Source organism: Megalops cyprinoides, chromosome 5, assembly GCF_013368585.1.
Source record: "Megalops cyprinoides isolate fMegCyp1 chromosome 5, fMegCyp1.pri, whole genome shotgun sequence".
Taxonomy (NCBI): domain Eukaryota; kingdom Metazoa; phylum Chordata; class Actinopteri; order Elopiformes; family Megalopidae; genus Megalops; species Megalops cyprinoides.
The window spans coordinates 33,093,386-33,120,308 of NC_050587.1; the positions used below are offsets into that span (position 1 = coordinate 33,093,386).

Consider the following 26,923-nt stretch of genomic DNA (forward strand, 5'->3'; position numbering starts at 1 on the left):
GGCGTCAGTGTTTGGGGCGTGGCCAGCCCTGATCTCCTGTGAGGGTGGGGCTTGTCAGGGTTTTGAGTGGCAATGGTGTGAGATGCAGTGTGGCTGTCCTTTCAGGTAATGGTGACCAACGTGACCTCGCTTTTGAAGACCGTCAAGGCTGTGGAAGACGAAGCCACCAAGGGGACCAGAGCCCTGGAGGCCACTATCGAGCACATCAAGCAAGAGCTGGCTGTAAGTTCCCCCAGCTTCCTTCTGTATTGTCACAAACTATATATTTACATCAGGAGCTCGCTGTTTCAGTTTGGTCACTTTACTCAGTGGCTCCACAATATTAACTCATCTCGTGATGAAAATGAGGTCCTGCAAGGTTGCCTCTCTCATACTTAATCACACACCCCCCCCCCCCCCCCCCCACTCCCTCCCAAATCTTGCCCTGCCCCAGGTCTTCACCAGCGAAGAACCACCCCCGAAAACCGCCACCCCGGAGGAGTTCATCCGCATGACCAAAGGCATCACCTTGGCGACGGCCAAAGCGGTGGCTGCTGGGAACTCCTGCCGCCAGGAGGATGTCATCGCCACGGCAAACTTGAGCCGCAGGGCCATCGCTGACATGCTGCACTCGTGTAAGGTGAGAAGGGAGTCTGCTGTCTCATTTCAGCCCCTGGGATTTACATGCAGTCAGAGTTTAAGGGATTTAGACACGCTTGGCTGGAATAACCAGTAACCTTTTGATAGCACTGTAGATTAATGCCTAACATATGTAATACTAATATATACCCTCATGTGGTACACATATGACACATATCTGATATAATGACATAAAAGATAAAACAGCTTTTTTTGTTTGTTTTTTTGCATTGTTATCATTAATCGGTTTTGGGTGTAATTGTGGGGTGAACTAAATAGTGTGTAATTCTCAGTATAGACCATGAAATCATCTTAAAATGCTGTTAATGCAACCAAATTCTCACTTAAGTACATGTTTGTAGCTGAAGGCTATTCTGAATCTGAATAGGTATGTTTTTTGGATTTTTTGTGTACCATAGTTATTCCTGTGTTGGTTGTTTGGAATTTATGTTCAGTGTTTTAAAGGATGACCAGATTCGTTTGGTTAATACTTCAGTGTGACATACTGTTTTCTTTTTAAAAACAGTATCGTGAGTTAGGCAGAGTGTAACATGATGTAAAATTGGATCAACTGAAGGATAACAGAGCTAAAGGGTAATTAAACTAAAGAACCTTAACATTTGCTTTATTCCTAGTTAATGGAAAAAGTGCATTAACTGGAAAATTGAGAAGTGCATTAATGAAAAAAAGTGCGTTAATGTTTTGCTTTAAAATAAAAGGAGGTATCCCGGTAAAAGGTATATGTGTGTAACAGTACTGAATGTTTCCTCCTCACGAGCCACTGTAACCTGTCTAATACTGTCTAATGCTGTTGAATACTGTGTGACGCAGACATAAATCTCGCTGTGTGCATGTTGTGTGTTTGTTCTTCAGCAAGCGGCCTACCACCCAGAGGTCAGCAAGGAGGTGCAGATCCGCGCCCTGCGCTACGGGAAGGAATGTGCCAGCGGTTACCTTGGTCTGCTGGAACACGTACTGGTGGTAAGTTCTCCCATGATGCTCTCTGCTGCGCTGAAGGGGAGGGGATCCTCTTACATGAGACCCTCAAAGTGTCACATCGTTAAGCCACCCAACATGAGGGACTGCCCCCAATGAGACTGCCCCTGGGATCCTCACTGTTATTTTTGTTATATCTCCTGGCAGTAGAGTAGATAGCCACCGTCTCGTATAAAGATCACCGCATCGCCGTAGGTGTTACTGTCATCATGACCAAAGGCTTGGGCTTTGATTGATCGGTTGGAGTGTGGGGGGAGGTGTGGCATGAACGATCGAATTTCAACTGCGTCAATCCGAGACTGACATCACGGCTGTGACGTTGCTTAATTGTCTGAGACGGATGCTCACTGGCTGCCCTCGAATCACCTGACATGAGTAAAAATAAAATGGAGCAGCCCGGTCCACAAGGAAGACCTTGACATTCCGTCCAGCAGCTGGAGCCGGTACAGCACAGAATAGTGGCAATGCTGTGCAGACAGTGTGGGCTCTTTATTAGGAAAGCCCTGAAGGGGAGGAATACGGGGTTTCCCTGCTGTAACCCATCTTTTAAAGAGCACACGGATTAGAGGGGAGAGATGAGGCCTGGCTATGGTGTGACATAAGACCTCCAGAATAAAAGCCAAGCCTTGTAGCTGGGGAGAAACGGTCAATATTGCTCAAAGGGCACGGGCAAGACACACAACGGCTAAAGCCTCCCGAATTAATTCGCTGAGTGAATTATTGGGTTCTCTGGTGCCAAGGGAGCGAAAGCCTAATCTAAAATTATAATTTAAACAACCTCCTCCGTGCCAGAAGTAACATTTAATCCTCAGGTTCCTGCTGCCACTCGTCATTGCCTGTCATATAAAGTGCTGTGAGTGGCGTACGGGGACTCTCAGTGCAAATCCTCAGCAATGTCTACAATGTCTATTATAAAGACGGCGTGTATAAGTCGCGCTCATTTGGAATAAGGATATGGTGTGTTCTCCGTCAGGAGAGGGCTGTCACTCATTCTGGAGCATGCCCACACTACAGCCTACACAGTAATTGTCATCCAGCTCTGTATTCAATCACTGGATCCCACAACCAAGAATAATGTAGTTTTAAGGCAGTATTGTGCAAAGGACTGCTTTGCAATCAGAGTCTTGCATAAAGATACACAAATTAATGTGAAAGAGCCAAAGAAGGCCAGTTCTCAGATAAGTTTTCATTGTGTCTTGCATCCTTAATCAGGCAGCTGTAGCTGCTCCTAGCCCATTGTTACATAAATATCTATGAATCCCTTGGTCATTTCATTGCAACTTAAATGTGATTATGAATAGCATGTTTGTTGCATATTTACATATAGCCATATCACCTTGTGGATGGTCTCTTTTGCTAAGATTATACCAAGAATGCCCTCTCCCTTTGCCTATTCCATATACTCCTCACATTTTTTGCATAGGCTTTATTGTCAGGTCTCCAATATCCGCATGAATCCGAAGGTCACAGTACTTCTGGACTTCTCTGTTCTCGCCCTGCCCCATTCTGACCCATGTGTCTGTGTCTGTTTTGCCCTGGTTTTGTGTCCCGTTGTTCACGGCGGCACTGTAGCCGGTGAGTAGTTGGACGCGCCACCTGTGTGACTGACTTGCACGAGCGTGTACCTGCATTGACTGCTGCAAGATGTCCATGTTAGCTTTCGCCAAAGGGAAGACCGTTCCGCTTGGTGCATCACCCATACAGTAAAACATTTGATTATTCAAGAAGGACAAGGACCTATAGCCAAATATGACTTCTCTTGCTAATTCATTAACAAAACATAAGCAGTTAATTGTAGTGGTAGTACCTAGTTGTTGAGGTGGTTTGTACCCAGACCCACCCACCATGGTAACGTTATGTTAGAAGAGCTTCAGCAAATGTTTATTCAGTAGTACTTACAGCCATGGGTAAGGTGTCAGCTTTATACAGAAGTTTGTTTTAATCAGTTTTAAATTGCCCCATGTTTAGGACTGCGGTCCGGTTGTTGTGTGCTGCCTTGTAGTAGCAGGGACGCAATGGTCAGCAGTGTGTCGCAGGGCTCACAAATCAGAGGTTATTGGCTCCATTCCTCGGTAGGACACTGATGTTGTACCCTTGGGCAAGGTGCTTGACCTGAACTTCCTCAGTACATATCCAGCTATGTAAATAGATAATGCATAAAAATGGTAAGCTGATGCTCTGGATAAGAGGGTCTGTTAAGCATATGTAATTATCGTAAATGTAATGGCACACCATCAATAAGGTGATAAATTCAGTCAGTGTCCTAGGCTTTAGGACTATATATAAGAATTTATATCCTTATAATATACCTTGCTCAGTTCAGTCGGATAGCAAATCCTGCTATTGGGTTCAGTGGTGATAGGCTTTTGGAATAGATGGCTCTGACACAAACCTGATTGCTGTCAGACTGAAGTACACAGTTCACGGGTCCTTTATTTTAAGTATGAAGTGTGATACATGTGTTTAAGAGAATGTTTTTAAGTACACACATTTGTGTGTCCATTTAATTCATTTTGAATGGACCTTTACAGCTAACATTGGCTGTTGACACACATTGGCTATGTGTGTGTGTGTGTGTGTGTGTGTGTGTTTGTGTTTGTGTCTGCGTGTGTGTTTTGCTGTGTGTGTGTGTGTGTGTGTGTGTGTGTGTGTGTGTGTGTTTTGCTCTGTGTGTGTGTGTGTGTGTTTTGCTCTGTGTGTGTGTGTTTTGCTCTGTGTGTGTGTGTGTGTGTGTTTTGCTGTGTGTGTGTGTGTGTGTGTGTGTGTGTGTGTTTTGCTCTGTGTGTGTGTGTGTGTGTGTGTCTGTTTGTGTGACGCATTTCATCTGCGTAGTCTCCCTGCCGTTCCCAGCATTCCTGTGTAGCCGGGCTCCTGCCCCTCTTGTCTTTTCTTAGTCGTGCATTTGAATGAACTTGAGCATGGCATGCCCTGGAGCGGCAGGGGCGCACTGTTAATGCCCTGCACCTGTCCCCGGGCCCCTCCCAGCTGTGCCCTCACTGGAGGACACTCAGAGGGCACCGCCCGGCAGCTCTAACAGGCTGGATCTGCTCCAGCACCACCGCAGAGAAACACCACTCCATTCTTATTTACAGATTCATACTAAGCCATGAAAATGAAAATATGGTTGAAGTATATTTAAATCTCGCAAGAGTCTAATGATAGCTTGATAACATTAAGAAATTTTGGATTTAAATATTGATGCTAAAAATTTATGGTAACAGGTATTAACTGTTTAGCCTGCTATTAAGGTGGCTATTTTAATAAAAAGTCATCTGGAATGGCTTCATTTCTGCACTGTGGATTCCGTAGGACCCTTATTAAAACTGTTACCTCTAACCTACTCGCGTGTTACAGTTGTTTTCACATATTAACACCTTGGCGATGCATGACGAAGTTATTACCAATCAATCAATTCATTATCATCTCTTATGAAAAGTTTTACAGTGTTTCGCAGCCAATTGCCAAAGTGTTACATGAAAGCATTTTCTTAGTGCAATAATTTGGACAAGGTACTCCAGATTGTTGAGGATTTTTACTTCTGTGCTGTATACCTTCATAAATATGTGAATGCCATGTATGACAGCTTAATCTGAGATGTGTCCTTTGTTCCCCTCTTGTCTGCTGCAAAACCATGTGTGAAGGGAGTTTTTTCTATTTACGAAAGTGTGGGAACAGTCTTCAGTCTTGGTCCCTGTTGATATAAACACACAGAAGACTAAGCAGGGACAAAGAAGGAGGTGTTCCCTCCCGACTCTGACCGATCCCCTCACCCCTTATTCCTGGGGGCCACCCCCCCACCCCTCAGCGGGTGAGAGAAGCTAACTGTCCCCACTCTGTCCTGCAGATCATCCAGAAGCCGTCCCACGACCTGAAACAGCAGCTGGCAACCTTCTCCAAGCGCGTGGCGGGCTCCGTCACCGAGCTCATCCAGGCCGCCGAGGCCATGAAAGGTGACACCCTCTTTCCTCAGACTCCACCCTCACCCCCCACAGGGGTCTGCACCCATCCCAGGGACACCTCGTCCCCGCAGACAAACGTCTGAGAGCCTCACTTCCTGTTGACAAACTCGGGTTCAACGCCCTGGTTCAGCGGCCTTTGCTGTCTCCTCATGTCTAGGAGTACAGGCAGACTTCAGTTACATTCAGCGTGTTATCCTTAAGGCGGCTCAAAGTCACGCCACCCAGTTTAGACAAACCTCTGACATATTGGACATATGTCTTGCTGTGTCACCTGTGTCACCTGGTTTCGTGAGAAGGATGCATCCTGATTTAGGTGATACACGGGATGTACATCTAGATGTACTGTATCTGCTCTGATTGGAGGACTGGTAAAGATACTTAGAAATTAGTTGTCTTGGAAATGTCAGCACAGAACCTCAGGATTTTCCAGAATGTTGTTCAGCATACAGCACATGCAGTGAACATTACATTTGTCGTCAAGATGCCAAGATAACCCCATAGCATATCTGTTGACCACATGTTAATCCAAACCCCAAAAGGCACATAGGATAGACAGTGCACTGTACATCCAGTGAAAACACAGTCCTTGGGTTTCATATTCAAATGTAGTGACTTTTCTCAGAAAACTTTAAATTACCCTTGAGCTCCAATTAGATATGCACTTGTAAGGGACGTGAACTGCAAACTGGTGATGAGTTTGCAGAGAACTGCCCTAGGCACACTTCAACTCATTACTTAAAGACATCTCACGCAGCAGTACGCTGGGTTCACCTCAAGGTCCGTGCTACAACCCCCCCCCCACCCTTACACTCCGCGGCCGTGTCTTGCAGGCACGGAATGGGTGGACCCGGAAGATCCCACCGTCATTGCCGAAAACGAGCTGCTGGGGGCAGCCGCGGCCATTGAAGCCGCCGCTAAGAAACTGGAGCAGCTGAAGCCCAGAGCCAAGCCCAAGGTGAGAAGGCTTTTTCCGCCAGCGTCAGGGCTCCCTGTAGCTCGCACATCCCGCTAAACCCAGCGCCCGCGTGGTCCTGCTCGTACCCTCATACTGTATGTGAACCCCCTAGCTACAGTGTAGAGGATCCTGGGATTAGGGCTCCAGATCTATGACCTTAGGGCAGCAGATTCAAGTCTTGGCTGTAGCACGGCTGGCATACCCTCATGTGATATGTGATATACTCAAGTACAATCTCAGCTGTACAAAGGAGTTTCTGGACACGTTGCTGCATATGCCCTCCCACTCACCCTTTTGCTGATCTAAAACATGATTGTTATGCATAAGTTGGTAAAATGCATCATTTTCTTACCAGCCATTTAGTGACTGCAAAAAATATGCAGAAACATACACAAAATAGTATTTCTTCCAACTCATCCTCACTAAAGGTAACCTAAAGTACTTACCAACCATTCATGCAAAAAACACACAAAAATATACCTTATTTGTTGAATTACTTATGCTTATTACTTATTATTGAATTACTTATACTTATTCAAATTAATTATACTCTTGTATTTACATAGCTACAAGTGATTTGTTCCTTCAACAACATTTTTTGCTCTTTGGACAGGAGGCGGACGAAAGCCTAAACTTCGAGGAGCAGATTCTGGAAGCAGCCAAATCGATCGCAGCCGCCACCAGCGCGTTGGTCAAGGCTGCCTCAGCAGCCCAGAGGGAACTGGTGGCCCAGGGCAAGGTAAACCTCCAAAGGTCAAAGGTCGCAACCCCCACAGCACACCATTCTGATGGCAGCTGGTTCTGAAACATTTAAGGTTATCACTGTTCCAGTTCTGAACACTTCTTTCTGTGTCCACCAGGTCGGCGCTATCCCAGCCAATGCAGTGGATGATGGACAGTGGTCTCAGGGTCTCATTTCAGCGGTAAGTTATCGTCGGGTGTGAAGGTTCACAGCAACGGACTGAGAGGCCTTCCTATATCTATACCTTGTATTGCTGGCCTGCCAAAATAAATCTTGGCACATCAGTTTGAAACACACATGCCTCACAATTACCATAGGTAGGGCCTTAATGAATTGTTTTCTGTTTATACCATAATAAATTAGCACATTTTTCATGTAGAGTTAGCAAAAATATGCTGCTCCAAATACTACAATATGAGAAGAAAACCCATCACATCATACACATTTTCACATTAAAACTAACCACAGGAACACCGGGGTCAAACCACTATCATGTCTCTTTCCATCATGACAGTAGGCACAGATATCTGAGCACAGTGTCAGTTATATTTCCCATAATCCCCTTTGGGCTGTTATACCCACACAGAGTACTGAACAGCTTTTAATAATCATCTCCACGATTGATGTTGCGGTAGGCCCGGATGGTCGCTGCGGCGACCAACAACCTCTGCGAGGCGGCGAATTCGGCGGTGCAGGGCCACGCCAGCGAAGAGAAGCTCATCTCCTCCGCCAAGCAGGTGGCGGCCTCCACCGCCCAGCTCCTGGTGGCCTGCAAGGTGAAGGCCGACCAGGACTCCCAGACCATGAAGAGGCTGCAGGTGAGATTACACGCACCGCCCCGGAAGCTTGCCGTAGCACTTCTCCTCTTCACCGCCCCCTTCTGTAGTTGGCTCCCTCTTGCTATTCTCAGCTGCCTGTGAGCGCAGACTTACCACAATTCATGCGGAGGAGCAAGCTTGTCAGGTCATAGTACTGCTGAAAAACCCCTAATGTGAAATTGTAGCTGCACCCCTCGTTAAAGCTCTCTCCGCACATTTATTCTTTTCTTACTGCATCAGTTTATGCTGGGTTATGGTTTTAACCTGTGAGTTTGTTTCAGTCTCATGCAGGCGCATTGGAAATTGATTCGGGTGCCAGTCGTAATCTCAGACACTTAAAATACAGTTTTGAGTTTTGCAGGAGTTAAATGTGCCTTACCTCACGTTTGGTTTACACTGTAGTCCTGATGACAAGAGTGTCTTTCTCCCAGTTGTTGGCCTGTAACCTGCTAAGTCTCGGAGACACATATTCGATTGGTCCAGTTTTTAGAAGGTTCTGTTTAAATGCCTGGTAATAACAGCACTATTCTAACCTGTCGTTATGTTAACGGCTCCAGTCATTTGAAAACAAAAGATCACCCCCATGGGAATTAGAGAATTCTCAGAGGACTCTGTTTGCAGAGAGATTGAAATTCCAGACATACCCAAGGTTTGCGTGATAGCCTCCCAGTGCAGCCCCCGCTGGCTCGGAAAGGGTGTGCCGTAAGCCCCCATTTCCCTGGGCAGTGGCATTCACTGCCTGCATGTCTCCCCCCAGGTTTAGCTCTGCAGTCAGACCGAATTAAAGGCTTAAGAAAAGGGGCCGGATTTGCTTGATCTCAGACAGTGATGTCATGATGTTGTGATGTTACGGGCACCACTGATTCGCCCTTTGCACAAACACCCCCCCCCCCCCAACTGAGTCACTCACTCACATCACACACACACACACACTCACGCACTCACACACACACGCACACACTTTTTTCATCAGTATACATGGGTCCAACTACTCCCCCCCCCCGGCCTTCAAACCAGAAGGCTTTGGCAGCTAACTCCTTGTGTTCTATTACTGACCATTGTTTCATGCCTGCCTCCTCGACAATAAAGTGTAATAAAGTGCAGAAGGTAAGCCCCTCGGCCTTAAATAGGCCACGGTAATGATACCGGGTGCCTCGGTCTCTAGGGTTACACGGCCATCTCCCACTCATGTGTACAGCTGTCACATCGGGCTTAGGCAGCACTATATTTAGCCCAGGTCACAGCAACCCTTAAACCGTGGTTTGCAGTCTTAATAAATTAGAATAATGGACCGCTTTGGGCAAAAGAGGAGCGATCACGTTAATCCCGGGCCCAGAGCTGAGGGTGGCAGTGTAGCATGGAGGTTACGGAGCAGGACTCATAACTGAGAGGTTGCTGGTTTGATTCCCCACAGGCACACTGCTGCTGTATTCTTGGGCAAGGTATTTAACCCACAATTGTCTCAGTAAATATCCAGCTGTACAAATGGATAACATTGTAAAAAAAAAAAACTGTGATTGATGCAAGTCACTCTGGATATGAGTATCTGCTAAATATCAATAATGTAATGTAATATATTGAAATGGTTTCGAGTGCACCTAGAAAGATGGCAGGCCCAGGTCTGACTCAATACGTCTTGGTCCTGTCACACTTTGCTGCTTCTTCCAATAGCATCCTTGCGACCTAACAGCAGATCATTAGCATGGTAGTGCTGCCTCTTATCCCAGAGCCACTGCTCTGTGTGTTAATATGTATGACTTGACTTTGACCTGTGGGTTACGCCAGGGGCTAAGAAATATGGAGGCAGACTATGGTGCGTGTTTGTAATGCTACTTAAATATACACTTGCACGGCAAAAGCCGGTAGGGAGTGCATGCAGGTGACTTGGGGAATTCAAGAATTCCCACAATAGCCATGCAATACTTCTCAGCACTCCCTTGCACTAAACGGGCTGATAACATGGCACCGTGCTGTCACAGAGCCCTTTGAGAAATTGAACATAATGAGCAAAGGAACGCTTTGTAAGAAAAATGTGGATTCCTTCACTCCTCACCAGCTGACGCTGACCCCGACTGCAAACGGATACATCACATCTATTATATTGTTTTCAGCTCAATTCTCCCTAATCTGGAATTGATATAAAAAAAAAAACTGTTAACGGATTACAAGTTACGTCTGGAAATAGCACATCCGGGCACCGTGCCCTGCAAATGGGCTTGACGCATTTCCCAGATTGCACTGCACACCAGGGCATCTCGTATTCTCCGGACCAATCAGCAACGACTTATCTCCTCCAGCACAAGTCCTGCAGCTGCTGCTGGGGTAATTCCTACATATTTGTATTAAATGTCTTTTCACCTGAGTTGCCTCCTAAATGTAGTTGCTGCTGCTTGAAATTTTAACCCCTGGGACTTTGATTACAGTCACATAATCAGGGTGGTCCGAACCACTTTTGGAGGGAAAAGTAATTACCCAGTGCTGACTCATTATTTAAAGGCTGTGAGGATTCTGCCCGTGTAGGCAGTTTGTCCCACATGCAAAAGATTTTTTTAACCTTAATTTGAAGCGGACACACATATATGTGTTTCTGGGGTGAGGTCAGCATCATTCCAAAGGGGACCCATTCCGTCAGTCACTGAAATGAGGGCGACAGGTGGCCCAAAGTGACAAGCAGTGGGGGGATTAAATGGAAACATTTAGTTTAGGTCTCGTGAAAACTAGAGGGGTATTGCACCCCAAAAACAGGAGAGAACCATTACTTCCCCTGTGAACTGCTGAAGAGATAGGTCTGTAGATATAGAATAATAAGGAGAAATGAATGTAAGTGTTGTAATGTGTTGTCTGCCCTAAAATATTTTCAAATTACTCTGTAAGACAGCTTTGAAAGTTTAAAATCACTGAGTTTTTTTTTAAAGGATAAGTGTCATTATCCATAATTTTTTGTATTAGATGTATTGTACAAGGATACTTTTCCCACATATTTGTAAATATTGTTGGCATGAATGTTGTTGTTCTTCACTTTTGAATTTAAAAAAAAAAGAGGTCCAAGTAATAAATCTTTAAAACGATGCAAGGCATCGCAGACATGTATACATTTTTATTGCTCTAGTGTAGTACACATTGAACTTACAAGATCTGAAGGCAGAAAATCTAGTTTCAGTATTTAGTTTCCAAAATATTATGACAGTCAATGTTAACTCGGCGTTGCAGAGAGTACATAGCTCTTGAATTTGAAATGTTCTCTTTGGTGGGTAATGCAAGACATAAACCCAAACTATTTACTTATTTACTGGGTGGATATTAAATGACACAGCCGTCAACTTGGAACCTTTGACATTGGAACAGCTGTCAAAACTCTGGGGAGGGGGAGACGGCGTTGTATTGTCTTGTATGTCAGGGACAAGCTCACAGTGACATTCCGCCCGGCGGAGATAAATCACAGGAAGTGACAGGGGAGCGTCCGCGGCCCAGCGTCCTCGCCAGCGCAAGCGCCTTCTCCCCGCTCCGGGAAGCCTCAAAAAGGCGAAGAAAGCGGCGCGGCGTTTGTTTGCGATACGCTGCCAAGTGAGCCTCGGAGACGTATGCTTCCCCTCAAGTGAATCACGATGAGCAGCCCCCCCCCCCCCACCCCCCTGTTCATTTCCCTCCAACATTACCTTTTAAAGTCATTCCAAAGTGCTGGGAGGGAAAAGTGTTTTGGCTCTCCGCGTGACCCCCGTGGGCTGGGGGCCCGCAAGCATTCCCGGCACAGGAGCCTCTGTTTATTAACAGTGGGGAGAGAAGTCGCAGTATGCATGAGTCAGTGTACCCGCTGAGAGAGAGCGTCTTGAAAGCCTGCTTTGAATCCAGCTCAAAGTCCGTCTCCGTCAGCAAAGAGAGATACTCATTCCCGTTATGGAATTTGCTCTGAAGGGAAATTTGCATATTGTGCAAGACAAGGGCAGTGTGAGACACGCATCATTGTGATCTCCACACAGCTAGGAGCTCTTCGATAGCTGTCTTGTATTTGAAATATAGGTTTTATCCCAGACTTTTATGACCAAAAGGAAATTTTCAGTTGTGTTGCTCTCATCTTTAACTGTCTAGAAAGGATGTCAGATAAAAAGTATCATAGTTGTCAGTAAAATCTTTGTAAAATCATATGAAATAATCATGATCAGATGTATCACAGTTAATCAAGAAGGGACTTGCCACTATTTTAATGTTTCATAATGCCAGTTAATGTGTCAGTTATACACCAAACACAACTTGAACTCCCTTACCTAAGGACGGGATTGAGAAACAGGCCTCCTGCCCATCAATGCCTTCCGTTGGAGCAATACTGTATTTGACCAATTCTCCACACTTGCTTAGGGGCATCCCGGAACTCAAGCCTTTATTTTTTTGTGGCTTTTCTTGAGCCTCACAAGAGCCTTCAGTCAGAGGGTTCACTCCTGTAACATGCCAATCTTGTGTTTGCTTCCCCCAGGCTGCTGGTAACGCGGTCAAGAGGGCGTCAGACAACCTGGTGAAGGCGGCGCAGAAGGCAGCCTTTGAAGCCCAGGACGACCAGGCCGTTGTGGTCAAGAGCAAGATGGTCGGTGGCATTGCTCAGGTGAGTTGGAGCTCAGCGTCCTTATGGCAGTGTGTGTGTGTTGCTCATAGAGAGAAATTCTCTATTTTTGGAGAGTGGATAAACCACCCACTGTTGACTGTGTGCCAGATATGAAGAAAGAGTTAAATTAAGGTAAAGGTGGAGTTTGATTTAGTCACAACCCACTGTAAGCTTTGAAGTCATTTAAGAGTTTATAGGTTTCTCATTCACGCTATATTCATGGTGGTGGTCCAACATGTTCCAAGATGCAAGTTATGCATGCATGAAAGTTAATCTCAACCCATTTTAAGTAATCTCCCACTCTTGACACAGTGGATTAATTGATTTTTTAAAATGTTTAATTTGGCGGACATACATTGAGGGCCACCGACATTCAGAAATACATTTTAGCAATACCAATAGCAGATAAGCACATTCAGGCGTGCGAGCGTCCGGGCGTCATCTCTCTCGTGATTGTGTACTGAGGAAGGGCGGGTCTCTCTCTCTCTTCCCCCGCCTCTCTTTGCAGATCATCGCCGCGCAGGAGGAGATGTTGCGGAAGGAGCGTGAGCTGGATGAGGCCAGGAAGAAGCTGGCCATGATCCGGCAGCAGCAGTACAAGTTCCTGCCCACGGAGCTGAGAGAAGACGGTCAGGAGCAGTGAGAGGGCGGCGGCCGCCGCCACCCGCAACAACCGCAGAGACAAATCAGTGCAGGTGCCCCTCCCGGGCGCTTACTAAACCCGAGCGGAATACGATGGAACTGTTGAGTTTCGCTAACAGAAAGCAATATTTGGCTACGTAATTAAAGAAAAAAAGAAATGGAGTGAAAAAGTGAAAGCTGTATCAGGATGTCTATTTTAAAAAAAAAAAAATTTTTTTGTTTGTTTCTGTTTATTTGTCACTCTTAAAAGCTTAACAGTGCCACTGTTTTTGTTTAAATAATGTACAATGTATGCAACTTCATTAAGATAACTGCGCCTTTAATAATATTTCTATGTGATTAATTTCGTAATTAGCTCCTTTAGATTAGCTGCTCCTAACTAGATTGCATGTGTCTACTGTGGCTTCAACCATTTTTAATCTCTCGTTAAATTCACACACCTTTGCTTATTGATGCTTTTTTTTGGCTGTGCTGCCAGAACAATAACAGTTTAGTGAGCACAAAATGTAGGTATCTGGGCTGCGGGTGTCTGTTCCTGTCACTCGATTAGAAATTGCAATCACCAGAAGGTGGAGTCACTGCGGGTAAGGACTGAAGGCTCACCTGACTGACCAAAACAGAGATTACGCTTGTCAAAGATATCAACAGGCTGTGGGGATATATGAAGACGGCCACATTAAGGAGCTAATCTCACGCGATGCATTGTCTTGCAAAGGTGGTACACAGCGGTTTGTGTCAAGAGTCATGACTTCCAAAGAAGAAACCGTTTTTGTCAGGTTGTGAGGGCAGTCAGGGAGGTTTTACCTTTAAATCTTAACCCAGTACATTCAGCTGCATTTTGTTGCAATTTGGACCAGAAGTGCAATGACAGATTTTTGCGTTGAAACAATTCATAGAAAGCATACATATCATTTTTTTTAAGAAAAGCTATGAAATGTGTTACAAATGGTATCTTCTATTAAATTTATATATTAATAAAATGTCTATGAGTGTTTGTTTTCTTTTCAAGATTTTTTTTTGTTTTAAATGAACAGTGTATGTCAATAATGGGGCTTTATAGTATTTTTGGACCCTTTACTAAAGTTTCTAAATTATGTTGTGTTTTTTGAGACAAAAAAGCCATAGTTAGCCTGCATTGTGCCAGGACTATTTTTTGCCAATGTTTATCCCATCGGGTGCTAATAATGATAAGTCATTTAATTCCTCAAAGATATAGATTATATATCATTTATGTAACATGGCCAATTGTATACATTATGTTTAAAATATGCATATTAAATGTTTTGATCTAAATTCTTAATTTCATAGCATAATCCCATGTTGGCTACAGAATCAAAAAATAGCACACTTTATACAGCATGTCATGGATTAACAGTTGACTCAAGGTGGTCAGAACCCTCAATGTTATTGCCTGTCTATCCAACAACATATCAATGCATTTTAAAAAGTGCCTGCATATGTATTTTATAGTAACGTACGTGTATGTGATTAACTTTTCCCCGCTTTTTAAGTGCACTTATGCATTTGTTTAACTTAACAAAAAAGTCACATAAATATGCTCCTTCTGCAAAGATGTGTTCTCGTTACATTTTTTTTTTCCTTAGTCATGCTCCCAAGTCGACTGTGTTGACTGGCAGACAGAATAGAGTTTTTTTTTAACCATCTGTGGGTAACAAATCATGAAGTCGACCTCAGGTTGCAAATAGTCTTTTTTTTCTCTAGTTTTTTTTTCCTTTGTTCATGTGTTTTGTTCAGTTACCTTTTCTTTTTATACTCTGTAGACCTATTAACAGTGATTATGGGGGGGGGGGGGTCTCCAACTTTAAAGCAGTGCAAAAGACAAGTTTATGTGTTTATTTGAAAGTATTAACGTTCAATAAAGTTGGGTTTCTCTATGAAAAGACCGATAAGTTATTTCTTGTTCGTCTTATATAGAGTGTTCAAGATGATTATAAAGCCAATAAAGCCGCAAGGTGTTCACTTGTACCCACATCCAAACACGTACGAGGATTATTCAAATTCTATATCAAACTATCATGAACTTTCCGTAAAAAGTAGTAAGTACACAGCAAGCAGTCATACACATGTTGTATTTTCTATCCGAAGACAAGCTATAGTAGTGTCAACCCTGGCGCCGGCGGCCTAATTCGTCATCTTGCGCGGATCCCTGGAAGTGGCGCATACGGTGCGTGTGTAAGAAGACCCGCTGACAGCTTGTACTTGGCAGGCGCTCGGCGCTGTTTGTCAGAGCGTGGGGTGGCTGCGGTCTGTGGCGGGGGACTGCGCTCGTACGAGTTAGCAGCCCAGCCCGACCGTGACCGTGACAACCACACGGTCTGTGCTGATGCCGCGATCACATCAGAGGAATGATGCATCCGAAGCCACCATAATCTAATGCAGTGTGTTCGAAAATATCCGGTCGCAGTTGCGTGGATCCACTTATGCTGCGTTCAAGGTCATCACAGATTCACCTGTCTCCCACAGGGCAATGAACAAACAAAGGAAAGCCGAAGAATTTTATAACTACTGGGATATATGCTGCATTTCGTAAACGACCAAAGCAACACACCATTTGTTCATTTGTTGAGCATGGCTAAATGACTGAACCTGCAATAAAAAAAAACTATTAAGTGTTTTATTATTATTACTATTCTAATTCATTATTATCGCACGGATATAATAATAATAATAATGAACGAACGAAACGTTATATTTATTATTTAGGCAGGGGTGTTCTTTCACTGTTTTGTGATATTTAATTTCAATTAAGCGTTCAAACGGGATACACAGGCCACTCTTACCTTCCCATTTTACTTATCAAAGATAACATGAAAACGAGAGGAGGTGTGAACTAGTGTCTTTTCACTGTGTGGTACGGACACCGTCCCTCCAGAGATATATTTAGGGCGAAATTTCATTCCATTGAGATTCGAGCATCGAGAGAAATCGGAGCCTTCCAAAGATGGACAAACTCCGTGCGCTAAATTCTAAGCCAATTCTTTCGAACAAATCACAGGCGTCCGACGTCACTCTCGCTTTAGAGTGACTTAACTTCACTTCCCAAAAAAGTCTTGGGTTTCTTTGGCGAGGATTCCACCCTTCCTCATTACCCAATCCAGACAGGCTTTGTTTTATCACTCGACTCGAACCGGTGGTGGTGCAACACCAGCTCTCCGCTGTCTCTCCGGGGCCCCGCGCGCATCAGTAGTTTCCGCTGCTTTTATTCTTTACACCTGGTGTTGGGAGAAAACCACAAAAAACAATCATGGAGGCCATTAAGAAGAAAATGCAGATGCTGAAACTGGATAAGGAGAATGCTATTGATCGGGCCGAGCAAGCAGAGGGGGACAAAAAGGGGGCTGAGGACAAATGTAAACAGGTAGGGGAGCCCCGTGTATTACCCCATGTATGAGTGCGTCAAGTGTATTATGAGGATGGTACGAATACGTGTCATCCACACAGGCTATGTGTGAATTACAAGTTTTACTCCTTTTTACCACGACGTCCTCCCAGGGCGATTCTCCATCATTTAATCTACTGTTTCTGGTGAGAAGGTTAGAAGTCTGACACACACACAGAAACACACATACACACACACAGATCAGATGTCAGATGTGGGACAAATGCGTATCCCTTAAACTACGCGTCGTTATTTTCTTGAATTGGAAAACATCTTACAAGATACGAATCAACAGTATGCAATACAACTCTCGTATGAAACGTTTTCAGATGGTTAAGGAAATTATGTGGTTTGTAAGGAAGCAAGGCAGTAAATGAGTGAAATTAAAGATGAGTAGGGAACGTTGCACTTCCTTTGTTCAACTTAACGAATTCAGAATCTATATGCACTTCGACTGAACATATTTTCCATTGCCTTCACTATGTCATTAGCAACTCCCCTCTACAACCTGAGCTTGATAGTCATACATATCATACATGTCATGTCATGTCATAAATAACAACTTTTTAGCACCAGTATATGCTGTACATCCTTAGCTATGATGGTTTGTTTAAAACATTGCCAATCGCCTATAAAAGAACATATGTCGTGGGAGTTACCGCTATTTGTCGCCACAGTTAATTTAGTGTGGTTTTAAGTTTCAGTTTAATGCGTTGTTCTATGAGACTTTGCAGCTATAAATATTCCATACGACTGGAGCTCTTTATCAAAGGCTATCATTATTCAAGGCGCGTTAAAATGGCAGTGTCCTATTAGCGACTGTGTGTCCGAAGTATCTCTCCACATCAGAATAGGGTCCTCGGTAAATTGATTCAGAGTGACGGATAACAGCAAGTGGCGCTGCGACAAGCCTGCTCAAGTTTATTATAGGCAGTGTTAAATTCCCACGTCAGGGCACATTGATGAAGTGGCACAAGATTACTTTGGGTGCACATACTCTAAAGCTTATGAAGTCCAGTGTGAATGAGACAGTACTGCCTAAATTTCCAGGTAAGACCACAACACCAGTTTACCACAAGGCTTGACATTAAAAATCAGAAGTTCTTGCATACCTCGCAGCTGATAAGTGTCTCCAAAGACAAACTTGGCAATTGACTCTTTGCCCTAAATGGGCAATGATGATGAATAACAATAGGGAAAAGCAATGAAACTATGAGCCCTTGTATTAGGGTTATCTTTTCATTTTGCTGTTTTTAAAAACACCAACATGCTGTCTGCAAAAAAAAAAAAAAAAAAAATCTCTGTCATACTGAACTGCACAGAGGGAGAGAAAATCCACAATGACAAACATGAAACAATGAATCAGTCCTGCTTATATCAGTTTTCAAATGAGCAGCCTGCCTTCTCATCTCTGGCTCGTCCAGGATTGACATGAAATGATATGATATGAGTCATATGTTTTATAATACTCTCAAGGTCAGACTGAAGCGGTGTTTGTCAGTTAGGCTAAACAGATGACAGTGGAGGAGCGTAAACACTGGGAAATATGTAGAAATGCAGTGTTACACTTTACCATTTGTGCATAGCCGCCTGGCCCAGACAATGCATCCCTCCTAATATACTAGAATAATATGTATCTTTTGGAGAGGTGGGGGTTGGACCTTCTCATGACATCATTATTATGGGCTGACATTTTATTGTGTGATCAAGGCCATCGTGATCTCAAATGAACTGCATATGTATTGCTGTCGCCCAGTGGCCTGTACACCATTTATTGCTACCCCATTGTTACCATACACTCTGCCCTGCTGTCTGTGTGGGGTCCATCTTCATGTTCTCTACTAGCATTGTGGATTTCAAATATCAAATGTAACAACCCAGAATGCAAAGCCGTCTCCTGGCCCGACTTTGTGCTTGGTTTGGCCCATGGATTATTTGAAGGAATAGGCAACTGATTTATTTCCACTGATGAATGCAGTTGCATTTCCTGTCTGGAGTGGCAGCGTCTTGACACATGAAGTTACTTTCTTTTGCCTTGTGGGAGTTCTTTCCCAGAAGACCCTTTCTGTATTGTGGCCTTTTATGATACCTGGTTGCCACTGTATCATGCAGAGCCATGGTCATTTGATGAATATGGATATCACAAGTTTTCAGTCTACTCCAGAGTGAGATCCTGCATACATGACTAGAGTATGTCCTCTATTCAAGCAACACTGCAAGACATTGGTCTCGCCAATGGAGTAGGAAGTATGACTCTGAAGCAGGTGGATTGCACTTGCCTATCTCCATGAATGTTAATGTTCTCCATCAATGTTAATGTGGTCTGTGGCCTTGACCTAATGCACTACCATTTTTTCCACCACCTGTGGAGCTTGGCACTCTTCAAGACTGCATCTCAAGGCCTAATTCTGGAGCTGGTAGATCACCCCACTCTGTCTTTCAGTCAGAGTTCCACTGCTCAAGCCAGACTGCTCTCCTGACCTTCAAGTCGAGGCCATCCCAGGTTCTGAGGACCTTTTGAAGAAGAGCAGCATCCATCCTTGCACTGGAAGACTGTACCAATTTCATGGTACACTGTGTTCTTCATCATCCTGTTGATGCTACTTATCCTCACTTGGACAATGAAGGCAATTCCACTGAGGTTTGGAACCTCCACCACAGGGCTTGATGCATCACTCTGCCGTAGCTTACAGGAATGGTCAAAAGGGCATGCAAAAGCCTCAGCATTCAAAAGCCTGTTTATGCAGGCTGTTTCTACGCAAAGAATGTTGCCCAGTCTGAATCACTAAGGAAGTGTTGTCTTTTTCGCCCCATGTGTTGGACCATTGTGCCCCATGTCCTCTGCGCTCCATTTTTACCCTCTGTTTTCAGTGTATTGTGGCAAAGTCTCAAAAGCTTTTATAGTATGGCTGATGTAGTACGACACTGACATCTAAAAAACCCATGCTGGCATCCGCCTTCCTTTAGGAAAGGAAAACCATGGACTAATTCATGTGACACTTAACCTCCTATCATAACTATCACTGGCATTCAGTCATGAAGACCTGAGGCAAAATGGAAACCAGACACTCTCATGGCCCCTTACTCTCATGCTTACCCATCCTGGGTGTGTGTTAATAATGTAATAAAGAGGACGCAAATCCATGGCACTAAGAATCTGCTAATTATTTCAGCGTTGAAGAACCCTACAAACTCTAACACATGTGCACCTTTATTTTCTTGAACTTCTTTCCATTTTTCATAAGATACTATCACCTCAACAGTTTTGAAGATTTCTGTAGAGCGACCAGTTAAAGTATTTATCCTTCGAAGGAATTCCATTTTTTTCCCACTGTTCTCTGTGAGGACAGCCTTGACCGTAGCCTTGAATTTGAGTTCAGCTGTCTTTTTTTAAAGGTGCTCACCTTCTTCGAATACTCTTCCCATGTTGAAAGGGGTCAAGGCTCTGTCAAACCGGTCCAGTGTCAGTGGCCTCATCCTCCAGACCACATGAAAGCACAGCAGTGCCCAGTGCCGGGATGAGAATGGCACAGGCTATTATTGACCCTGGAGCTGCAATGCCTGGCATAGCTGGACCCAAAGCACCGGTAGAATTCGACAGTGGTAATATAAGAACAGCATCTGTCATGGGGACATGCCATTCTTCCTGTGCACCTCACCTCAAATGGCATACACAATGGGCCTCTCGTCTTTTCTTTCTTACCGGATTTATTGTTTATAATAATACGGGTGAGGTGATCGTTTCGGTTGGTACGGCATTGAAAATGTACAACATGTGAACAGCAACAAAGACGGTCTTTCGTTTGGACGGGAAACAGGGACTTCCAGTGGGTTGTCTGAGTTGCCCAAGGGGAGGGTGGAGGATTCCAAAAAGGACAGCACCTCAAGAAAGAATGCCCAAAATGTCTCTCATAGACAATGCCAAACCGGCTGGTCTATTTCCATAGTCGGAGCCGCGCACGCTAAACCTCCTTGCTTGAGTCTCACTACCATATACAGTAGTGGAGTCTGATACATCGAAGGAACCCACTAAATAAATCGACAGTGTTTTTTACAAGATGGCGCTGTGTGCCTTGTTTGCGGCCACCTGGATTCTGGGTAATGCGTCGGGGCTTTATTTGACACGTGTTGAAAGGGGAGAGGGAACGTCACCAGCTGCGGCCGGACCGGAGGCCTGATCTGTGATGACTGAGCGAACAATCCCTTTATAATTCTGCCCTCATGCCCCCCCCCCCCCCCCAAATCTGCCCTGGCATTCAGCTGCGTGCAGCAGCAGATTTACTGTCAGGTTTTATAGCCAGGGACACGTGGAGAGCTGGGATGAGACAACCTTCAAAGAGCCGTTCACCGTGACCCCCGCCAACCTCTCTGCGCGTAATGTAGGATTTGATCTCCGTCAAAGTTTGGGTCAAAACTGTGACCCCATCTGACAACCAAAATCAAACAACAAAAAAATTTATTTTCTGTCATCATTTGTGGCTCATGTCATCAGAACAACTACCCCCCAAACAGTACAAGGTTCAAAATGGGAGGTGGTTGGTGTCAGTCTTCAGCCTAATGTTACAAGAATTAATTTAAATTTCAGGTAATGGACAAAAATATAGCCATCCATATGGTGTGTACATGTATACTTACATATGCATGTGCACAAATATAGTCTCAAACATATCTTTCTATGATGGGGAGGTGGTATTAGATGATTTATCAGATTTCGCTGTCTGTCACACAGTGGAGAAGACTGTAAGTAAAAGCGAAGAAAATCTTAAAAAAAAAAAACTCCCTTCTCAAGAAGCAGCTTTTTGTTAAACAAAAAAAAATTAGTAAGAAGACTGAGATTGTAACTTTTCATTTCATGGACTCCATCCATTCTCTCAGCACTTCACCAAGCCTTGTGTTTCGTTTAGTGCTCATTGATCCAGACTGCTGATTTCACTGGTAATATCATGCTAAATAATGAATACCTTTCGTCACTGCAGAGAGCCTAAATAATACAGTGTCAAACATCTCCAAGGTAAACGTACAGACACCAGACAGTGCTGTAGAGCAACTTCAACATGTCTGATCTTAATCTGTAAACCCTGAACATACTCAAAAGTACTGTACCTAGACAACACCAAAAGTGGCCTTTAAAACCATCAAATTGTGTTGGCAGTTCATTCTTACAATCACTACAACTGTACTGGCTGCTATAGTACATTTACCAGTTATGTTGAACATTATTGTTTGAGAGCTAGCCTTAAACTACTTGTGCCCTGTAGGTATTCAGAGAAGCTCAATCTGGACAAACACTGCAACAGAACCCAGGTTATGAGTGGTTTTGTCATAAAACAGGGGACACAAATGCAACATCATACTGAAGTTGGTGTGACATGGCTGAAAATGCAATTGTTGTGTTGATCAAATTCATGAACCGTGCGCGTTTCTGCCTCACAGTTGTATGAATGGGTGTGACCGTTGGTCCAGCCAACCAACTCATTCATCCATGCACAAACAATGAAGAAGTGATCAACCAAAATTGGTAACGCTTTGCTTAGACCATGAAAATGTCATCACTCACACAACAACCAGTATGTTGACAATCTGCACTAGCAGAATGATTCCATTACAGTATCCATTTCCTTAACAGATTCCCATGTTATTGGTTGGCTTGTAAATCCTTACAGTTACACGTCTTGTTCGGTTTGTGCAGATAGATGGCTAGATGTTTACTGAAGCAAACCATGACCTTTAGGTCCCAAGTCCAGTGCTTTAAATGGTCATACCACACACTGTACTGTACCAGTTCATAAGAGCCTTGTTTAAACATGTTTGGACAGAGCCAGAACAGGATTTAAACTTATCCCATCTCTGTGAAATCAATCCAGTCAAGTCTACTGTAAACAATGGTGTTCATACACAGTCATGTTAGTCCAGACATCTTTGCTCTGAGCTCAGTAGAAAAAGTGTAATGTCCTGAAGCTATCTCAGCTTATTTGCACTGTTGTTTTATCCTGTTATAATTCTCCAATATTTCTTTTAAACCACAGATTAGTCTGCGTTACAATCATGGTCAATACATCACATGAAAATTTAACAAATAATGAATATGATGTAAGTTGTTTGGTGTCAATCTAGTGTAGCATCACTATCCCTGAATGTTTAGGGGTTAATTAGAACAAATGAGCTCAAAATTGAAAAGGCTATACAATGAACTAAATGAATAAATAAACTGAACCTCCATATGGGACTGTTTCACATCCTGAACAGCAAGCTGTCGGGTGTCAGCTCAGCCTTGTATTCATTGGGCGTGAGAGCCGTAGCACTGCACTGTTTTTTTATGGATTTGTCCAGAGTGCTGAGGGATGTGTGTTTCTCTCTGTCTCCCAGCTGGAGGAGGAGCTGCTCGGCCTGCAGAAGAAGCTGAAGGGCGTGGAGGACGAGCTGGACAAGTACTCCGAGTCCCTGAAGGATGCGCAGGAGAAGCTGGAGCAGGCCGAGAAGAAGGCCGCAGACGTGAGTGACAGCGGCCCCGCAGAGAGACGTCACGTCACACAATCACATCCGCATACACATATGTCATACGCCATATTTCCATCCAGTGAGGTGAAAGACAGAATTTGCCCCAGAGAGCAGCTGGATAGCCCTACACCCTGGCTGCGTATAAGAGATTTAGACTGATATAGCAAATATGATATTTGTTATATCAGGATATATATATAGCGAGCTCAATGAGAGCTGTATTTTAAAGTCATTTGTATATCTGATTTTTGTGAAATCATACACCAAAAACACTACCATGAGACCTACCTTTATTGATTGCATTACAAAAAATCATGACAGGGTAACTGTGCTAAAAAAGTATACGCTTTTCCATATGAATACCACAAGGTGGCAGTGTTAAGCCATGCAAAACTCAAAAACATGACAACCACACTGTGAAACATGAAACTCAGCAGCAATAATGCCAATTCATTTAAACGCTACAGATTTTGTTTAAATTTCCCAGACCCTGATGATGTTGGATATTATTATTAGTAGTAGTGGGGAAAAAAGAAGCAGTGTCAGTAGTCATATTGGCAGTGGAAGTTATGGTAGTAGTAAAAGTAGTACCGGTAGTGGTAGTTTTACTAGTAGTCCTTTAATGAATCTGTCGTAAATGCCAAATACTTTTAAAGTAGTGTTATGTAAGCGTTAGTGATTTGATGTAATTTTATTCAAGTGTTGAAAGATTTTAAATGGTTAGCATTTGCTGTTTTATGACCTTGATGGCCGTATATTTTCACTGTTTCACCATTGCTGTCAGTAAACCACACTTGTAAAGTCATACTGTGTAAAAATGTGCTCAAATGAATATGTAGGTTAATAAATTGTCAAGCTGTCAGACCCCCCTCTAAGTACTTTGTTGCCCCCTGGTGGCTGGAGCCATCACTGCAAAGGGAGGTCAGCAACCTGGACCTGTCACTCAAACGCAAGCAGTCTCTCCTCTCCACTTTGCCATCAGTCCCAGCAGAAACTAGGCTGGATGGTGACCTTGGTGTCGACAGCTGGGTGTGGAGAAAGTGGCAGACCCTGCTGGTATCAGATTCTGTAAACACATCATAAACCTTGTCAACACTTTCACGTGAATGCAATGTATTTTAATGAATTTCAACAAGCCGGAGTGAGTTTTCTGCTGTCTGGACAACCCTTTCTTGATACCTCTTCGCGATGCATTTTACCTCTTTCTGAACCCACGGTGAGCGTCACATGTTAGTGTAGCAGAGATTCGCAGAGATGATTCATCCTATCACTCCTTTTTGACAGGCTGCTTCTGAAATACTGTACGGTCAACCTTCTCTGGGATTTATTTCCCATAATCCCCCCAGCAGCAGGCGTACGTTTTTAGTAAACATTTTATAGTTGGCAGTTGCAAACTGTCACATTGTTCATTGCATCTCAGGATAGCAGCCATTTAATGCTGCATATGGTGCCATGTGCAAGTCTCACAGTGACGAATACAGTGATGTTTTTAAGGTACCTATGCTCTACTCAAGGCTATGTGGTCAAAATCAGCCCAAACTATCAATTTAAAAATGAATAAAGTTGTGTTGATCATAAACATTGTAGGTTTGTTGATAAATGTCATCAGTGTCTGTATATTTAGAATCAGACATGAAAATGATGTTTCTTATAATGACTGTGCTGATAAACTAAAAAATCACAAGATATCAATCACTGCATGTAGTCATAAATCACTATGTAGTTCCAAATTTACATCTGCAACAGACAACAGGACAATAGAACTATGTAGTGTGAGCTTTCCATGTAGTATGTAGTGTGAGTGTGTGCAGAGAACACCCATTAAGTCTACATTCATATCCGAATACACAGGTTTTCAGAAAACTCATTATTTCAGCCTCAGTCAAGACATACATATGTTGAAGTTGCCAGCTCTTCCTTATCTGAAACTGTGTTGAGGTTGTTAGATTGTTTCTATGCTGATACAGTTAATGGCAAATATTCTTGACTTTTACTGTGTTGTAAATATTTTGCAAAAAAGTAGGATCACTTGTTATAGTAATAGCCAACATCTCAACTTTTCTTCTTCTTGCACAGTGTATGATTCTGCATACTTTCTCTGTTTGGCTATGTGAATGGAAATATTATTATTACCTATGAGCTAAGAGCTGAGCAATTTATTAGAAAAACAGACAGCCAGCTCACTATGGTCTTTATTGGAGTAATTAAACATATTTTAACAAAGTACTTAATGCCATTTTAAAAGCAGGGGAAAGAAAGTATTTGTTTATTTCTTTGGCAGGTGCAGAATTATGACCAGCTGGGTATTCCTGATTCTTGTAGTTCATAAAAAAAAAACACCAGTTTGTAGATGCCTTGTAATTTACTGAAACGTATGATGGAGTTTTTTTTTCCATAGGGAGATTATTTCACTTAGTCTCTGCCTTAATTTTAATCTGAAATCATAGTTTTAAAAAATTATCTCCCAACACACATGTTCTAGCTCAGTGATATTGTAATGGAGCTATCCAATCACCAGGACATTGCAAGTGATGGGACTGCGTACCCAGTGTCCTAATGACAAAGTAAGTGTAGTGCCCACTGCCCAATGCCTGCTTGTCTGGTGCAGCTTATACTGTAGATGGTGGTGTACATTAGGTGTAATGGGTAAATTGACCAACTTGTGCTTGTGCAGTTGGTCATGTGCCCTGAAATCCAACCAGGAAAACTATGTTGCTTACTGTAAAAACCACAGTTTTTACAGTAAGCAACCACAGTAAAAACCAAAATTTAAAAGGCTTTAAAAAAAACCTTGCTCAAAACAGTGGCCACAACAAGTGAGGCAGGCCTGTTGTAAACACCGCCTATCATGCAAGACACTGATTCTAATGTTAGTCTGTCCTTACACTGATCACTCACACATGAATAAACAGCAGGCCTGGAGGTCATCGCCCCCCCCCCCCCCCAAAAAAAGGTCAGAAGAGCCTTTTTTTTTAATAATAATCCACAGGCACACCCTCTCAGTAACCTTCCAAAAAACATTTGTGTTTCCCTTGGCTGATTTTCATAATGATTGTCACTATTCACCCTCTATAACCCATCAGGACAAGCTCCGTTAGTTTAAACCCCTCCTTTTCCGGCTGATATTCCACCCAATCTCAACACCACCTCTTCCTGCCCAGTCAACACCTAATAAAATAATGTCACCAGTATTGCTATCTAAGCTTTGGCCTAGTTTACCCTCACTAATAAATCATTAAATTCCCTAGGATTCCCATAACTGCACACACAAAAGAGTATCCAAATGGTCTTTTTTTTCACTCTTCAGGAGACATTTCGTACAATAGGGAATGGTCTGACACACAAATACAAATTCAATGTCAGAAAGATTGTGCAAATCACACTTACGACTGCAGATATGTAAACTTGTGAGCAAATTTAAAGGCAATTTAATACCCGCTCAAACAATTTGACAGTCAATCTCTCAAAGTTTTTTAGACATGACAGAATGTCATATTGTTGTATCACCTCACGATAATCATTGCTGTCACAGTAAAGCAGGGATCAGTGATGTGGCTTAGATTGTTTTATCATGTAAAGACTTAGTATTTATTTACAGTCAGTCTACAGGAAATGTAGCCAATCAACTTTGAATAGAGTTAAAGGGTGATAACAGAGTCAGCATAATGTGTTTTTTAAATTTATTTTAACAGATATAACAG

General features: G+C 43.3%; 2 protein-coding genes across 6 annotated transcripts in view; both read left to right on the forward strand.

Moving 5' to 3' along the window:
* Positions 1 to 13,745, forward strand: part of tln1 (talin 1) — a 97,413-nt gene extending 83,668 nt beyond the window's left edge. Inside the window, exons 48-57 of the mRNA XM_036528135.1 lie at positions 106 to 222; positions 434 to 619; positions 1,492 to 1,599; positions 5,459 to 5,564; positions 6,404 to 6,528; positions 7,142 to 7,267; positions 7,389 to 7,451; positions 7,906 to 8,088; positions 12,557 to 12,682; positions 13,191 to 13,745. Of these exons, the coding sequence (XP_036384028.1) occupies positions 106 to 222; positions 434 to 619; positions 1,492 to 1,599; positions 5,459 to 5,564; positions 6,404 to 6,528; positions 7,142 to 7,267; positions 7,389 to 7,451; positions 7,906 to 8,088; positions 12,557 to 12,682; positions 13,191 to 13,325 (1,275 nt within the window). The 3' untranslated portion in view covers positions 13,326 to 13,745. The remainder of the gene's footprint in view (positions 1 to 105; positions 223 to 433; positions 620 to 1,491; positions 1,600 to 5,458; positions 5,565 to 6,403; positions 6,529 to 7,141; positions 7,268 to 7,388; positions 7,452 to 7,905; positions 8,089 to 12,556; positions 12,683 to 13,190) is intronic.
* A 2,587-nt stretch (positions 13,746 to 16,332) lies between these two features.
* Positions 16,333 to 26,923, forward strand: part of tpm2 (tropomyosin 2 (beta)) — a 37,068-nt gene continuing 26,477 nt past the window's right edge. The window contains exons 1-2 of one of the 5 annotated variants that reach the window (XM_036528998.1): positions 16,333 to 16,703; positions 23,091 to 23,216. In XM_036528998.1, the coding sequence (XP_036384891.1) occupies positions 16,590 to 16,703; positions 23,091 to 23,216 (240 nt within the window). In that variant the 5' untranslated portion in view covers positions 16,333 to 16,589. The remainder of the gene's footprint in view (positions 16,704 to 23,090; positions 23,217 to 26,923) is intronic. The other 4 variants (XM_036529003.1, XM_036528997.1, XM_036528996.1 and 1 more) reach the window with 4 other exon arrangements.